The following is an 18,420-nucleotide window of genomic DNA, read 5'->3' as shown; positions in this document are numbered from 1 at the left end:
TAATGATTATATTGAATAATATTGAATCTTTTTTGTATTTTTATTTTCAGTAGATTTTAAACTAACATCTTTACCTTTTATACTACAGACACCAGGTTTAGCTCTGGCACTTGGAAGTATTGTTCATGGCTTGTCAGTTTGTGGCCATGGGAAAGCTGAAGACTTGAACAATCGCTTGCTGCCTGCCTGGGTGAAAATCCTGCTTGCAGAGGTACACAGTGCTATATTTCATGGTCTGCTGTAGCATTTTGGATAGAATTGCTAAAATAGTGTTTTGTTTTTTCAGGGTTGTCCTACAATGCAGCGCTTAGCTGCGCTCAATGGACTTGTAGCATTGGTTGGATCAGAATCAGCAGTCATTCAAGTAAGCACATTTTTTTTAAAATGTCAACAGTTTTAAGTATTTGTAGCAATGGCAAGACCGCGTTTGTTCAGTGTAAAGTGTAAATGTCAACATTTATAATGCACTTACATTATGCTTTTCTTATATCTCCCTTGCCCTATTACTTGAACAACAAAAGAAGCTTTCTTAGGGCTTGTTCACACCTGCACCCGAACTCCGTCTGTCAGGTTTCCGTCTTTTGCAGACAGAAGACGAAAACCCGACAGACGGTGTCCAGCCATAAGCGGCGATGAGCGTTTTGTGCTCTCCGCGGCGAAACAGTTTTTTTTTTTAACCGGACACAACCTCCTGCATGTCCGAATTTGTGTCCGGTTAAAAAAAAAAAAAAAAACGGTTTGCTGCGAAGAGTACAAAATGCTCAACGGCGCTCATGGCCGGATAGTTTCCAAACCCTTTCAAATGAATGGGTTTGAAAACTGACTGCAGGTTTCCGTCTCCAGGTTTCGGGCAGGAAACGGAAACTTGCATAACGGAGGCCAGGGCGCAGATGTGAACCCGGCCTCAGTCTATAAATGGATTATTTGAGGTAATGGCCAGGTTTGGCTCATAGTAGGTTTGGGAGATTATGATCTAAATAAAAGTTGTGATTAATCAGGCATTTACCCTTGATTAATGGCAATTATTTAGGTGATGCCCCTTTTATATCACTGCCTTTTCATAGTATGTCTATGTGTTGGACAAACCTCGCAAGTTTGCCTTGTGGTGTTGTTCGGACGGAACATGTCCGAATTTAAACTATAATTATTATACCCTGGTGATGCAATGATGCAAGTGTTTGGTACCACATGCCGTTGAAGCCCAATCACAGGCCTCAGCGGTCCTTGATAACAGGCAGCAGTGCCAAAGAAAACAAGGAGTTGTGGCGGAGCCCAGGAGAGGTAAGTAACACTGTTTTTTTATGTTTAATCACCTCCCCTGATCTGAAGAGAATTACTAATTGTTCATAAAATTTTTCATTTCAGTTAAAATCTGAAGCTATTCAGTCATCCCTTTACCAAAGCAAACTGAATGAAGTAGTCAAAACAATTACTCAGGTATGGGAAGAGAATGGCAGTTTTGATTGAGTTTGCATTGCCATAATTTGCACGAAATTTATCAGATGTTACTCAATGTTTGATAAATTTGTTGCATCTTTAAGACTAACACTTGTGTTCTGAGATGTTACTCCACTTTATTTGCCACTCACTTACTGGAGTGAGATTACATTTTTAGATAACATTAATGTTTTTTTGACATTTAAAAAGTTACATTTGATAAATTTAATGTACATCAGTTTAACAGGCCAACTATATCCACTTTTCTGATTTGGAGTGAGTGATATAAAAATGTTAAAAGTCGCAAGATACATCCAGTAAGCCACAATACAATGTTTTGAATGTGTGTGACGCCAGAGTTGTGGATTGTAGGCTTTGATAAATTCCTCCCAATAGATGTCACATGTTCAAAGCCACAGAAATGGACTCTTATCTTTGGTATTTTTGTTGACAGAGTACTTAAAATAGTCTAATATTGGAATTAACTTTAAATGTCTGTCTCAGAACTAAGAATAACACTTTGGGGTTGAATTCTTCACCAGTGTCAGTTAAAATAGAATTATCATTCCTGCAGATTATTACATTTTCTGGGGTCATTGGCCTTCAGACTAATGCGGCATGGATCCTTGGACATCTTCACTTATCTACTCTATCTTCGTCACAGAGCAGAACTTCTGGTAAGTATATAAGATCTTGGGTAAAGTAATTGAGTTTTGATATTTGTGTAACAACATCTACATACATATTTGGTGTTTTATGTATGTGTGTTTGTTAGCTCAATTGTCATAAATAATAATGTGCTACTGTGATGTTACAATAGTGTATGAGTTTACATATTGCTACTGTATATTCAGATGAGTTCAAAGTATATTTTTATAGGTGTTGCTACTGTGTATTGAGATGATGCCACAATAGTGTGAATTTACAGGTATTTCTACTGCATATTGTGATATGGTGACAGTAATGTGTATTTATAGGTATTGCTACTGTATATTGAAGTGATGTCACAGTAGTGTGTATTTATACTATATTGTATTTTGAGGGTATTAATTTTATACTATTTGGCCAATTTGATGCCAGGTTAGTCAGAACAACATATTACTAACACATAAATCACACTGGTAATACGAAGAGTAATAATACATGTTTAGGACTGGGAATGGTTGGTGCTTTACAGTGGGAATAGTAGGATGACAGCATTGTAAGGAGGATTTTTGGTGTTTTTAAAGTAAATGGCTGGTTTTATTCCTTATTCTTGAGTTCATATGACTATACTGTTGAGTTTCTAGTTCTTTTCTCTGTAAAGGATTCTTGTATACCACTGTCACTTGAGAGGCTTTACATGTGGTCTAATCCATGTATTTTGACAGGGTCCTTGTATTGTCACAAATTATGGAATTTGTGACAATACAAATGTGAACAGAGCCTAAATCATGAAAACAGTATCTGATTGCACTAATCTGTCAGTATGAATGCTGCCTACCTAATCATGTGGTTTTTTACTTCAGTTCCCCCAGATTTTGGTTATCTGCCTGAAAGAAGTTTAATACGAGCTCTTGTAGATTTCCTAATTTCAGCTGGAAAGAAAGGTATTATTTATATTATTTTCATTGTTACATGTGGTTCCATTGAGTTCAATCTTTTATCTTTAAAGGAAGTCTGTCTCTTGCCATGCCAATAATTGTTCCCATCTACAGTAGGGACTTTAGTAGCAGCAGAAGCATAGTGTTGTGGTCATTGAAGAGATTATATGAATCAGTTAAAAGAAACAGAAAAATCAGTTAGTGTGAAAAGCGTTCGTTTTTTGTAACGAACATCAAGAGGTAGTGTGAAAGCCCCTTAAGCAAATGACCCGACTCTCAGCAGGACTTGGATCAGCTTTTCTATTCACTGGGCACCTGTTATTTTCAACCACTCCTTTATAAGGGTGTGTTCACAGGAGGAAATTGCCACAGATTTGAGAGCGGATTTCGCCCCTGATTCTGGAGTAGAATCCTCCCAGAATCCGTCTTCCATTGTTTTCAATGGGAGGTAGAAATCGCAGCAGGACACGGAAAAAAGAAGCTCAATCCGTGGAGTCTGCAGCTCGAGACTCCCTCCTGATTAGGCTCATTTATCCGGCCCTAATCAGGAGTGGGATGCCGCAACAGAATGCTGATGCACTGCATTGGCATCCCATTGCGAATAGACCGCGGCGAAAATGTGAACATACCTTTATTTCGCTGGCAGCAAATAATGCCTATTCAGATGTCTGTAGATTGTTTATATATACACAGGTAGCTGAAATATAAATACTCTGGGCACTGTATGCCAATAAGTCAGTGAAAGGGTTATTGCAGCACCACCAGGCATGCCGGTAGCCCTTAAAAGGTCATTTGTCTATTGTTTTTGATAAGTACAAATTCCATTTTTCCACATTTTTTAAAGTTATATTTAGAAAATGTTTTGTTTTTTTGTTTTTAAGAGGCTATGAGTTTTTAATATGACACATTTAGGATCTCGCTCATAGACCCCAGCAATGCATGACATATCGGAAGTTCAGTTTGTTTGGATTTCCTCTTTCAACTTTCAAAGTGTTTAATTTTGCAGTGAAGGAAGTCAGCAACATTTTATCTTCCTCTGTCTGACCACAATTTAAGGCGCAGTTCTTGATAGTGGTACTGCAGAAAATAGCAGATAGACCATTTAATTTCTGAATGTAACTTACAAATACTTTCATTTTCAATTATTTAGTTTTATAACCTTTTTTTTACTTACAGTTGTCAATAGCTAAACCATGCATTGTCCATAATATTTTGCATTTGATTTTCTGAAGTTAAATCACTGTATAAGCTACAAAAATAATTATGCAGGTAGACATGTCAGATTGCTATAAACCACAGATATAGAAGTGAGGTTTGATTAAACACTGGGTCTTTTCACAAGACAGATTCCCCCTTTGTGCCAGTGAAAGGATTCTCAGAAGCTACTTTTGAGATGTCACTTCTCGGTGAGAGATTGTTGATCACTAGACTTACCTCTGTGACACACTTGAACAAATTTTGACAAATTGCCCGGCATCTAGGCTGTTCAGACCTAGGAAGAGTTGGGAGCAGTGGTTAAGTGAAGACACACGCAAAGGCTCCGGACAACTTAGACAGATCACCACTACAGGGAATCATCAATCACAGTTTCCTTGTTCACCATTCAGACACTGGTACCTTCATTAATGTTTCAAGAAAGATTTTTTCCAACAAACCTTTAGATATAAAACTTAACTTTTACTAAAAAAAAGTGTATAAAACATGGAGATTACATCACCATATGGAAGAACACGAGCATAGTTGAACAGCTGACACGTTTCAGGACCGAGATATTATGGTCCCTTACTCATAGCCATAACGTCAATGAATATCTAGACCCGATATATAGGGTCAAAAAGGAAACCACATTCAGCTGGTCTCCATTAACCCCTCTGATACAAAGACCAATTACAAAAATTAAGATTATTGGTGTTAACATAATCTAAAAACATTGGTATGGGCGCTACACTGCCCCTCCAGACAATCAAAATATCATCTATGTAGCGCCCATACCAATGTATAAAAGAAAAATATGGATTACAGTCAACAAAAATATAACTCTCCTCCCACCATGCCATAAATAAATTTGCTAAGGAAGGGGAAAAAGGGGACCCCATAGGGGCCCCGCAAATCTGATGTACCATTTGTCAATACTGTAAAAAAAAAAACTACTACTTTCAACACGTCACGAGGGACAAAATCTTATAAAATTCTTAATTATTACAATTGCAACAGTTCATATGTGATATACATTATAGAATGCACCATCTGTTCACTTTTTTATGTAAAGTGCACTACACGTTCAGTGAAGATACATATATCAGAACATTTAGCGGATATCGGACGTACATCTACAGATAACACATCAAATACCTCTAAACATTTTTCTTTTTGTCATAATAACAACATTTCCTCATTCAGGTATTTTGTAATTGATCATGTTCCACGCCCAATACGTGGGGGAGATAGGAGATCTTCACCTATAGGTGGTCTACACCTATCGGTACCAACTTCGGAGAGCTGCCAGCCGAGTTTTAATTGCACCTGAGGAAGGGCGGATAGCCCGAAACGCGTCGTGCTTGTATTTTTAACGAATAAATCTATTGGAAGTTAATAAGCTGATCATTGGTCTTGTGCGCACTTTCCCTTATACCTCCACGCCTGATTGGGTTAAGACCCTGAGGGACTCTATTCTCCAATACGTGGGGGAGATAGGAGATCTTTACTCCTCAAACGTGAGGCATATTGGATTTGGAGACTCCATACTAGAGTTCCTAATGGGTTAAACATAAGACAAAACCTAACATTTATTTATTAGTTAATATGAATTTTGTAGTCTATTAGGAGTTTATTGCATTTGTTTAACTATCCACATAGTGTTACATTTCAATTCAACACTTTTATTGGTTGAATTATACTTTGGGGAGCGGGGCTTCCACTCTGTGTCAATGTATGTTGCCGGCTAGTATTATGACTCAGTACATCATGTGATTCATCACATAATCGGGAAAGCCGGAAGTCCAGTGCAATCACTATGGACTACCTTTCATCATGGATAGCTATTGTTTACATGGAGGGTAAGTCACATTTACATGGAGAGTAAGCAATATTTGTAACGCCTTACCTTTTTTCCACGCACAGACTGATTTGATGTTCTTTTTATATGCTAACATTGATTTTGATACATGGATTGAAATACGATTCACTTTCTTTAATGTGATGGATCGATATACAGCATTGCATATACTTTTGTTTTTCATGCGTTTCACCATTTATATTACATGTTGTTTTTTGGGGTTTTTTTGTGTTTTTTTTCTCTCTCTTTGATTTTTTCCTATTTTATGTTATGTTTCAATTTGTGTGTTGTTTTTGTAATTGGTCTTTGTATCAGAGGGGTTAATGGAGACCAGCTGAATGTGGTTTCCTTTTTGATCCTATATATCCGGTCTAGATATTCATTGACGTTATGGCTATGAGTAAGGGACCATAATATCTCGGTCCCGAAACGTATCAGCTGTTCAACTATGCTCGTGTTCTTCCAAATGGTGATGTAATCTCCATGTTTTATACCTAAAAGTTTGCTGGAAAAAATCTTTCTTGAAACAGTGGTTTTGCTTACCCTATACAGTCGTGGGTTTTCCATGCAATCTGACTGGGTCGCAATATATTTGCATATCAGTGGAGTGGAGCGGTTCCTCTTGCTGCGGCACCTTCATTACACTGCCTTCCTCTGCTTGGACCATTTCCAGGTACTTAGCAGAAGGAAATTTAGTGTCACATTAACCACTATGTGTCCTGGCTGTCTGGCTATGACAGCCAGCCACTGATGTCTTGCTCGCAGTGGGGTCTTAAATGATACGCCTTGACAGCTGTGGACTGGAACTGTATCATCTTTAGCAATAAATCCAGGTTCTGTTTGGCATCTAACAACAGGTTTGAGTATGGAGGCCTTGTGAGTGTTCAAATCTGCCTTTACTGTCGATCAGCACACTGCCATAAGTATCTGTATGATGACCTGGAAAGCCATTGCACATGATAGTCGGTCACCCCTAGTACTGATACAAGGGATACTAACATCTCAGTGATATATGCTGCACACCCTCAGGCACATGTGTTTCCTATCATGTTAGAATTTCCAGCTGACGTTTTATAACAGAATAATGCTCATCCACACAGGAATGTCTCTGCCAGGATGAGTCTTTCCTCGTTTTGGAGGAGATGTTCTGCCTTAGCGTTAAACCCAGATCATGCTACTAAGTTTCTGGGGAATCCTGCATTGATCTATAGAGAGATTCCTTTCAAAAGGTGGTGATAAAGAAAGGTTTTTTTTCCATCAAGGAGGATTTATTTGCATTTCAGTAACATTAAGCAATATGTTTTTAATGTAAAGTACTATCATGACACTCATGTTGTATAGTAACTTCGATAACATTTTACCCTTAGGATACCTGCTATGTGAAAAATAAATTAAAGTGTAATGTTATTGCACAAAGTCACATAATATTAATTTCTCTTATTGCAGGTCCTGAAGCAATTCCTCCCGCCTTGGTCAAGGTGTGTGTATCGTCCATTGCTGCAGCTTCTGACACTCACCAGTACCCACCAGTTAACTGGGCATCCATACTTGCTCCTTTAATGCGACTCAACTTTGGCAAGTCATTTCAGTTTCATACTATTCAACTCTATTGTAGCTTTGTCAGCTCCAAAGGTCTGTAAACATGTCTTTTTGCCCCAGAAACTGCTGTAATTGAGTAAGTGAAAACTATAGTTGTAAACCTGAAATTTCTGTTTGGGTACTTGGAATAAAGAAGAAAATGTTTGTTTTTGTACCATGTTAGCCAGTGGGTATGAAATATAAAAAACAAAAAACTTGCGTCTTCAGTAGGTGATACCTTTTTTAATGGCTGACTCAATGATGACAGAATATAACGTTTCGAAGCTCTTTGGCTTCTTATTCAGATACAACTAAAAATTCTGAAATTGTTTTTAGTTATATCTGAAGAAGAAGCCAAAGAGCTTTGAAACATTATATTCTGTCATCATTATTAGTTAGCCATTAAAAAAGGTATCATCTACTGAAGACTCTCAAGTTTTTTGTTTTTTTATATTGGGAACTTGGAGGCATTCGCTCAGCCACAGTCAGCCTACATAGGGTGCACATGGTAAAGCAACATCTGAGTCCTCTCCATTGTATTGTAGAGTATAGGAGTCTCATGTATGTATTAGCATGCAACACATGGACCTAACAGGTATATTGTGGGGCATTTCATGGACAACCAATACAAACATTGCATTGGATTGTGCTTATAAGGGACAGAAAACAAAATTAAATAAACATTCATAAACATGACTAGGTGGTGGATATAGTGTAAGCAGTATGATACATACAGTGCAATTTATGACTCTTAACCACACTACTTTTATAGAACTACTTCAGAACTGTTTGGGTACATTTAAAAATTGTCAAACACACAATAAATTTGGTGGGCCCCATGTACTAGCCATTTTTAGGACATCGGGGCATATTTATCAATACCATTTATCTTTGTACTGTCTAATACAACAAATCCCATTAGTAGTTTTAGACATATTTATGATTCTGTGATAAAGACCTTCATAATCCTGATGCCCTAAAATTATATTTCACGCTCCAATGCTCGAAAAAAATCTATCTCTTCTTTCAATATGCTAAAAATCTGTCTCACGTTCTGAATTAGTAGGTGTTAACACAAATCAAAATATACAAAGTTTTATACTGATACAATCATCAAGTGAAGTGGTTACATAAATATACAATTAAGTCATGTAAAATACAAAAATGTAAAGACATAGTCCTCAAACAATATGCATATTAGTGCTCCATACGTCATATTCTTCAAATAAGGATTGTGTTATTATTCTATTAATAGTGTAGAGATGATATAAACAATCACTGCAGTCATATGACAACAATACAACCATAATTAATGTACCTGATAGTATTTGATATGCGTTGTATATTTTGGCACAAAAAACTGACAGAAAAGTATGGTACTTTATTTGACAAATATACTCCATTATGTGCCACACTTTTTATGAAATGTTTCAGATTGTGACATTTTTTAAAGGGGTGTTTGCAAACTAAATTCAATTCAAGTAAATTAACTTTACCTGTTAAAGGGGCTCTATCAGCAAAATCATGCTGATAGAACCCCACATATGCGTGAATAGCCTTTAAAAAGGCTATTCAGGCACCGCTAAAGTTATATTAAACTACCCCCCAGTTTTAAAATAATACCCTAAAAAAGAATATGATCTACTTACACATCGTGCACGGTAGGCAGGCATTCAGGGTGCGCCGTCTTCTTCATCCACGCCTCCTCTTCCTCCGATGTCCTCGGGTCCCGTCCTCCTCCGGCGCTCGCGAACTGACATTGATAAAAAAAAATTGGCCTTGGCGCATGCGCAGTAGCCGTAGTAGAAGCCGCATGCTACTGCGCATGCGCCCAGGCCATTTTTTTTTTTATCAATTTCAGTTCGCGAGCGCCAGAGGAAGACGGGACCCGAGGACATCAGAGGAAGAGGAGGCGTGGATGAAGAAGACTGCGCACCCTGAATGCCCGCCCACCGTGCACGATGCGTAAGTAGATCACATTCTTTTTTAGGGTATTATTTTAAAACTGGGGGGTAGTTTAATTTAACATTTACGGTGCCTGAATAGCCTTTTTAAAGGCTATTCACGCATATGTGGGGCTCTATCAGCATGATAGAGCCCCTTTAAATATAATTATAGTTTTTTAATACCATTATGTATATGGCTTTTCTTTTTTTTTTTACCTAGGTGAGGAAATCCAAAAACTCTGTGTCCAGATAGCAGTGACTCAGGCGCAGACCTCTCCAAATGCAGCTGTGCTACTTGGAATGTGGGTTGTACCACCCTTGGTTTACAGCCTTAATGCAAGTAACGGTCTTTGCTACATGAATGCAATATATAAATGTTAGACATGTTTACGTTTTCACACAGACCCCGATGCATATTATGAGTAATCTTTAATAGTGGATGAAAATGTTGATATAGGGGGAAGTCTGTGTAAATTTAATTGTTTTTATGCTTTCATACTTATCTTGTTCCTCCTTTGATCGTAAATTTGCTTTTCTGTAAAAGTCACAGTTACCCAGTTACCCATGTGCCCTGAAAACATTTTTTTTGTGTGCTAACTAGTTGCAAATATTGTTCTTTCTCTCCAAAGATGTGGCACACATTTCTACATGGATTTTTGTGCATTGTTCCAATTCACTAATGCATTTCATAAATAATTCCCCCAATGAACATTTATTTAATGCCACTAAATGCCAGCTTTACTTAAACCTAAATACAAAAAGTTTGCTTTTAAATATTTGTGTAAATCTTTTTGTATGGATTTTTCTCTCTTGTGGGAATACATGGAATATGAAAGGGGTGTTAAATATATAACCACTTATACATCATTGTCTTAAAAGCATACAAAACTTTACAACTTTTCAGAGGAAACCCTTTAATAAATTTTGCAGTATAATTTGGTTTCTTTCTGTAAAATCCTGTGGATTGTATAATGCAGGGAAGCTGAGGCTGTGGGGGTCACTTCGAACAGTTGTATGTCATCTCAGAATCTCATCTTTCATGTGACACCATAAGCATTTATAATGCCTGAGATACAACAGTTTGAAGTGACCACCTCTTTTCCCAATCTTCAGCTTCCCTGTATTAAAAAAGATACCACACACACCTATACTCCAGTAACCAGCAGTGTACAGAATAAAGAAGGAATATAAGTGAATTTCAGCACAGGATTTCACAGAAAGGAGGAGCCAGGTATGTTGAAAACCATGGCAAAACATATTTTTATGTCATTTTAATGGGGTTGTCATCTGAGTCGCCAGTATCAGATTGGTCGGAGTCCAATACACAGACTCTCTGCTGATCAGCTGCCTCATTTGCTAAAAGCCAGATACCAGATATATGTCTGGAGGCAGCTCTGCATCTATTTTAAGTGAATGGTACTAGAGTTGCAGTTCCTGGAGTTCCATGTACTATATATGGCTTCCTGTTCATGCACTGTAGCTTTGGCACTGAGAACTGCAGCTCTGTTCCCATTGACTTGAAAAGGAGCAGAACTGTTTCCAACCATATACCTGGTATATGGTTTCTGGCAGACAATACAGTTGATTGGCATAGGCTTCTGGTACAGTCCTATGAAAAAGTTTGGGCACCCCTATTAATCTTAATCATTTTTTGTTCTAAATATTTTGGTGTTTGCAACAGCCATTTCAGTTTGATATATCTAATAACTGATGGACACAGTAATATTTCAGGATTGAAATGAGGTTTATTGTACTAACAGAAAATGCGCAATATGCATTAAACCAAAATTTGACCGGTGCAAAAGTATGGGCACCTCAACAGAAAAGTGACATTAATATTTAGTAGATCCTCCTTTTGCAAAGATAACAGCCTCTAGTCGCTTCCTGTAGCTTTTAATCAGTTCCTGGATCCTGGATAAAGGTATTTTGGACAAACAATTCAAGTTCAGTTAAGTTAGATGGTCGCCGAGCATGGACAGCCCGCTTCAAATCATCCCACAGATGTTCAATGATATTCAGGTCTGGGGACTGGGATGGCCATTCCAGAACATTGTACTTGTTCCTCTGCATGAATGCCTGAGGATTTGGAGCGGTGTTTTGGATCATTGTCTTGCTGAAATATCCATCCCCGGCGTAACTTCAACTTCGTCACTGATTCTTGAACATTATTCTCAAGAATCTGCTGATACTGAGTGGAATCCATGCGACTCTCAACTTTAACAAGATTCCCGATGCCGGCATTGGCCACACAGCCCCAAAGCATGATGGAACCTCCACCAAATTTTACAGTGGGTAGCATGTGTTTTTCTTGGAATGCTGTTTCTTTTTGGACGCCATGCATAACGCCTTTTTTTATAACCAAACAGCTCAATTTTTGTTTCCAAAATGAAGCTGCCTTGTCCAAATGTGCTTTTTCATACCTCAGGCAACTCTATTTGTGGCGTACGTGCAGAAACGGCTTCTTTCTCATCACTCTCCCATACAGCTTCTATTTGTGCAAAGTGCGCTGTATTGCTGACTGATGCACAGTGACACCATCTGCAGCAAGATGATGCTGCAGCTCTTTGGAGGTGGTCTGTGGATTGTCCTTGACTGTTCTCACCATTCTTCTTCTCTGCCTTTCTGATATTTTTCTTGGCCTGCCACTTCTGGGCTTAACAAGAACTGTCCCTGTGGTCTTCCATTTCCTTACTATGTTCCTCACAGTGGAAACTGACAGGTTAAATCTCTGAGACAACTTTTTGTATCCTTCCCCTGAACAACTATGTTGAACAATCTTTGTTTTCAGATCATTTGAGAGTTGTTTTGAGTAGCCCATGATGCCACTCTTCAGAGGAGATTCAAATAGGAGATCAACTTGCAATTGGCCACCTTAAATACCTTTTCTTATGATTGGATACATCTGGCTATGAAGTTCAAAGCTCACTGAGGTTACAAAACCAATTTTGTGCTTCAGTAAGTCAGTAAAAAGTAGTTAGGGGAATTCAAATCAATAAAATGATAAGGGTGCCCATACTTTTGCACTGGTCAAATTTTGGTTTAATGCATATTGCACATTTTCTGTTAGTACAATAAACCTCATTTCAATCCTGAAATATTACTGTGTCCATCAGTTATTAGATATATCAAACTGAAATGGCTGTTGCAAACACCAAAATATTTAGAACAAAAAATGATTAAGATTAATAGGGGTGCCCAAACTTTTTCATAGGACTGTATAGGACCCTGGCCAATCCGTTCTTTGCCAGGTCCTGGACAACCCCTTTAACTGCACCCATCTACACAGTATGAATATACTTTCACTGCAGTCATGCTTGAAATTTTAGTATATTTTGTGAACCTAGTGTTGGAAAACATCACTCATGTCATTGTATGCAATCTGGCCTGATTTTAGATATGCATGTTTTTGTTGAATTGTTGCCCCTAGCTCTTGCATCTAGGTAATTGTTTGTATTGCAGGTCAGAACCCGCTCATACCTGGTTATGTCTCTGTCACTCTGGATGAAACATGTATCTGAGGATAAGCTCCAGACTTTTGCTGATGTGTTCATGACTTCACAGTTTGAGACCCAAAGTCAAACATTTGATGTAGAGATGTCAAATAATATTCTTCTGGGTCTGACCCAGGCTATGAAGATTCCTAATCCTCCACAACATTGCTGGAGTTTCCTATGTAAAACCATTGAAAAACTATATCAGCTCTTACCAGATGAGGTTCAGGTAAACTATTCTCAATGTGCAATTCTTAACCATATATTGTACAAACTGTTATACTTGGGCAGCCTATGATCAGTATCTATTCCTACCTCATATTTACTGAATATGGTATATTCCTGTGCATCTTTGTTGAATATTAATTATGTGTTTCAAAGAAGGGAGGGAATTGGGTTCTGTTCATTTTTTTGAGTGAACTTTGGAAAACTTTGGAAATTGCTTGTATAAGCCTATACACTTCGGGTAACACTTTTCATCATCTTTTTTTTTATGCATGCACCTGACACAGAAGACAAATTTAGGAATGCACATTGAAGTTGCAAAATGCATCTCAGAGCTGGCGGATAGTGAAGTTGAAAGAATTTGCCGTGTTTCCAAGGTAAATTCCTGAAACAGAAATTGCAAGTAGTTGCTGTGCCTTTATTCATAATTGATGTTCTTTGTAGGTGTACAGCAAATTAGCCATTGTGATGTGCTAACTATGTCCTTTATCGTTTTTTTTTTTTCTCACATTTGCTTTACTCCCATGCTTTACCTGAAGGACAACATCCTAAAGTCAACTTTTGTTCTGCTGTACCTCATCTCTCAAGGGCGTCTACCACTGTCACACTTAAGGGAACTGATAGATGTAGCTGTGGAGTACAAAGATAACCTAACCATCCTCTGGATGTTATTACAGACTTTCTACCAAGCAAGAGTGATAAGCCACCAGAATACAGGTACTATAGTGCACTGAACCTAAAAACAAATGCAGAGCAATAAAAACAGAAATAGAACACTTGCCCAATTCTCAGTCTAACTATTGTATACTCTTAAGTGTTGTATGAATTTAGCACTAAACAGCAATCTTTCATTTCTTAGTTTTTGCCAAGTTTCACAAGTCTGTTTGCAATTGGTAGAGGTTAGTGATACTTGCAGTCAAAAGAGTAAAAAGAGGTTTTTAATATTTTACAACCAGAGACACTTTATATACCAAACCATGTACTGACCAATATCTTACAAATTTGCATTTTGAGTTAGAATTGTACCAGGAAAGAAAAAATGACTATATGGTAGCTATTGTTGGTAGCATTGTAATTGTTTTTAATAACTTTAAAAAAGCAGTCCAGTGAAAAAAATGTTTTCCCCTTTCCCCCCTCTCCTGACTGTCTCTCATATCCATGCAGCTCAGAATAATCTAATATATCATCTTATGTTTTAAATGCCACTTTTGGCATACTCTGCCAGCAATTTCATGATACTTCAGCATAGCATCACATGGGCAGCTAGAGACAGTACCGTCTCCACTATCTGAGGAACAGTGTAATTTTGTTTTTTCTTCATAGTCTCCTAAATAAACTAGTATATCATAAATATACAGTCAGAGAGGTTGCACTGCCATTTCCTTAATTATAGCTGCGTGACAGGAGCTGTCTTATAATTAGCAGCAGCTAATCATATCAGTTTGTCTCCCTTCTGTGGAGAGTGTGAGTGGTACAGTCCATCCAGGCTGAAGCATACAGAAAGTTCTGTTGCCTGCTATGGTGACCCCCTGCAGTGAACAGCAAGCCATGTCATTTTCAGGGGGTCCCCATAAGATCATGTGAAGAATCTGATGAATTATCAGATGGAAAAGAACTAAAAGAGGTTATGAAGGTTATATATTGAGGGAATAGGTAAATAATGAAAGAAAAAAAAATCACAGGAATGTTTCATTAATGTTACTTAATGACATTGCATTATTTTCATCTTATGTTTTGTTTTATTTACTGATTATTTCAGGCATCTTAAAGAGATTAGACTGGCTGCTGGATTTCATCAGTTACATAAGAAATATAGCTCATAAGTCCACATCTTTGCAAAATGTTCCTTTAAGAAAGGTAGAGCACATTTACAGTTTGTCTTGTAAATAGTTAATATAGCAGTAGTCCCCTAACATGTTTTAGGATTGCTTTCTTGGCAAAGTTGTTAAATTTTTTTTCTCCTCCTGTTTAGGGTGTGGACTTCCTGCTACATGTTTTTGCTGCTTCTGTAGTGGCCTGGGGTGATCATGCTACACCTTTACTCCTTGGAATTCGTGGTAACTGGTCTTCATGGAATAATGGATCACCATCCACTCCTGGTTCTTTGGGCAAGCATCCTATGGACATGTTGACTGTAAATGAATGTTTAAATGCATTACCCGCAAGCTTACAATCCCTCTTAGCCAAAGAGCCATGGAAGGAACATACTCAGAAGGTATTTCTTTTATTTCCATAAAAGACCTTTCTATTAGAAAAGAGAGGCTGATTTAGTGCAAGAGAAAAGAAAAAAAGAAAAAGCACCGCGCAGTACCTAGTGTATTAACGCTATGGATATAGAGTGATACACAGGATCAAATAGTGGTGCCTTGAAATGGAATCCTTTATTGTATTACCTCACACACACCCGAAAAGTGTTGTGTGTGATACAATAAAGGATTCCATCCAATGACGTCTTGGATAAGCGTGGATTCTTTTCACCATACCTGTTCTAAGCAAGATATGTGTTGGTCCATATTCAGCCCTGATTTAGAACAAGATGACAGAAACCATTTTACAGATCAGAACAAGACACAGGAAATCTCATAATTTAATTCAAATAGTAGTCTAAATACAGTAGTGTCACGGTGTTGCTCCAGGGACACCCACTGATGTCATTTTGCTTCATAACAAAAAAACAAAAATCTAAATTCTTACATAAGTCTGTGTTCCATATAGCACTACTGCTGCAACTAACCCTACACAACTGCAATTCTCCTGCTTTGTCCATTATGTTCCATACTGTACTGGTGCTCTGACTGTTCCCCTACTACTACTCCTACACAGAAGGATATCTCTTTCCTTGTCCATCACTCATAATCCATACTGTACAGCCACTGCTGGAAACCCACCCTACCCTGTCCAGAGTAAATATACAGTAACAAATTCAAATCGAAAAATACACCCATAAAAACAGATAACTTTTTGATGAAGAAAAAGTCAATGTTTCGTCATTTTCACTTTCCACCTTGATCAAGCACACTGTCACTGGTACAGTAATCTGGGTGAATAATATATATAGTCATAAGAAAAGCAAATATGCACCCTCTTTCAGTTAAATGTTTTTTTGCATCATAGGGAGCGTTCACACTACCGTCAGTGTCCGACAGGTAGTGTCCGCTCCTAGTGTCCGTTCAAAATCCCGCATGGACATTAGGAGCAGACACTAGCTGTGTCCGTGACACTTGTCATTCACTTAAATGGCGATCGGGTGCGTTCTATTGCACTCCGTGCCCTTCCTTCACTGTCCGCTTGTAAAGATGTCCAACTTTTCAAGCGGACAGAAAAAACCTACATGTCGGGTTTTTCTGTCCGCTTGAAAAGTTGGACATCTTTACAAGTGGACAGGGAAGGAAGGGCACGGAGTGCAAAAGAACGCACCTGATCGCCATTTAAATAAATGACAAGTGTCACGGACACAGCTAGTGTCCGCTCCTAATGTCCGTGCCAGATTTTGAACGGACACTAGGAGCGGACACTACCTGTCGGACACTGACGGTAGTGTGAACGTCCCCATAGATGAAATAGATAAAAACAACAACACATGACAGATTCCACTGTCATTATTTATTTAAAGCGTAATTAAACATTCAGACAACTTTTGACTTTTTGTCAGTATTTGTATCATAAATAAATTTTCTAAGATTCTTTATTAACTCATTTTGGGTCATTTCTATGAAATCCTACATTTGGGAGCATTCACACGGTGTTACGTGCCGCGAGATTTGGCACGTAGACGCCGCGTGACCCTTTGCGTGCCGTACACGCTCCCATTCATTTCAATGGGAGCGGGGAGCGTATGCGCCGCGCTAGTTTGCGGCCGTGCATTTATTCACGGCCGCAAACTAGCGCGGCGCATACGCTCCCCGCTCCCATTGAAATGAATGGGAGCGTGTACGGCACGCAAAGGGTCACGCGGCGTCTACGTGCCAAATCTCGCGGCACGTAACACCGTGTGAATGCTCCCTTTCCCTGGTTTCTGCATTGAGAGCTTTTTCTGCCTCTCACTTAATGTTCCTGTGTACAGAAATATAGGGTTGTGTAGTAGAGAAAATGAGGGTGAGGGTCACTTTAAACAGTTATATCCCTGACATTATAAAATGTACAAACTTGTTTTTTGTGTCATATGAAAGGAGAGATTCATTTGCATTGCTGTATAAATTATTTCCAGAGATATCCCTGGTTGAAAACACAGTCAGGATTGGGATTTGTATATCCTATAGATTATACATCTGCATATAAATATCCTAATCATAACTGTATTTTCAACTAGTGATATCTCTAGTACTGTGAGAGGAAACGATCTCAATACAGAAACAAGTGAAAAATGCAGGATTTCACAGAAATGATCCAAAATTTGTTAACAAAGTACATTACAGAATTTATTAATTATATACTTACTGCCAGAAAATCAAAAGTTGTTCTAAAGATTAGTTACGTTTTAATAAAATCTGTGCCAAAATGTAGAAGCAGTGTGTGAAAAAGTATGTACACCCTCACTTCTTTCATAGGAATTAAAGGTGTTTTCAAGGACCTTAACTTCCTTGAGGCATATGTTCAAGCTGGACACCAGGATACATGATTTGAACTAGTACCTGACCCCCAATTTGCTCTGCTTTCTCCCTCATACCTCTCACCTGTGCTATCTGGGGTGGCTGTACTATAGTCTGTCAACCTCCATATCACAGGTACGTACTAGGGAAAACTGGGAGAGGAGGTGGAGAAAGACGGGGGCTGGTTGTGATCACATGACCCAGAATCATAAACCAGCCTGGATTCCCCAGCTCCAGCTTGAAGACATGGCAAGAGGAAGCAGTTAAATTAAAGTCCCTGGATAACCCCTTTAAGACTAAGTTCACACAGAGGAATTTGCCGCAGATTTGGGAAATATGAAGTTTGTTTTGGAGTCACAGAAACATTGTAGCTCTCTGTGCTATGCTTTTTCTTTAACTCCTATTTACCTCTATGGGCAATAGGGAAAAACATGAATAGCAGTTTTCGACTTTTTCCATAACTCTTTTTGACCTCTGTAAGGTCTTTCCCCATTAGAATGTTTCATAGCAATTAGG

At 38.3% G+C, this 18,420-nt stretch overlaps 1 protein-coding gene across 1 annotated transcript in view; it reads left to right on the top strand.

Annotated features, from left to right (window-relative positions):
- The window catches only part of FOCAD (focadhesin), a 196,459-nt gene that overhangs the window by 174,646 nt on the left and 3,393 nt on the right, over positions 1-18,420 (top strand). The window contains exons 31-42 of the mRNA XM_075279906.1: positions 89-211; positions 287-364; positions 1,366-1,437; positions 2,012-2,114; positions 2,946-3,026; positions 7,522-7,650; positions 9,820-9,935; positions 13,059-13,319; positions 13,603-13,692; positions 13,855-14,032; positions 15,075-15,172; positions 15,288-15,530. Of these exons, the coding sequence (XP_075136007.1) occupies positions 89-211; positions 287-364; positions 1,366-1,437; positions 2,012-2,114; positions 2,946-3,026; positions 7,522-7,650; positions 9,820-9,935; positions 13,059-13,319; positions 13,603-13,692; positions 13,855-14,032; positions 15,075-15,172; positions 15,288-15,530 (1,572 nt within the window). The remainder of the gene's footprint in view (positions 1-88; positions 212-286; positions 365-1,365; positions 1,438-2,011; positions 2,115-2,945; positions 3,027-7,521; positions 7,651-9,819; positions 9,936-13,058; positions 13,320-13,602; positions 13,693-13,854; positions 14,033-15,074; positions 15,173-15,287; positions 15,531-18,420) is intronic.

This window comes from Leptodactylus fuscus, chromosome 1, assembly GCF_031893055.1.
Source record: "Leptodactylus fuscus isolate aLepFus1 chromosome 1, aLepFus1.hap2, whole genome shotgun sequence".
NCBI lineage: Eukaryota > Metazoa > Chordata > Amphibia > Anura > Leptodactylidae > Leptodactylus > Leptodactylus fuscus.
This window is presented reverse-complemented; position numbering and strand designations above follow the sequence as displayed.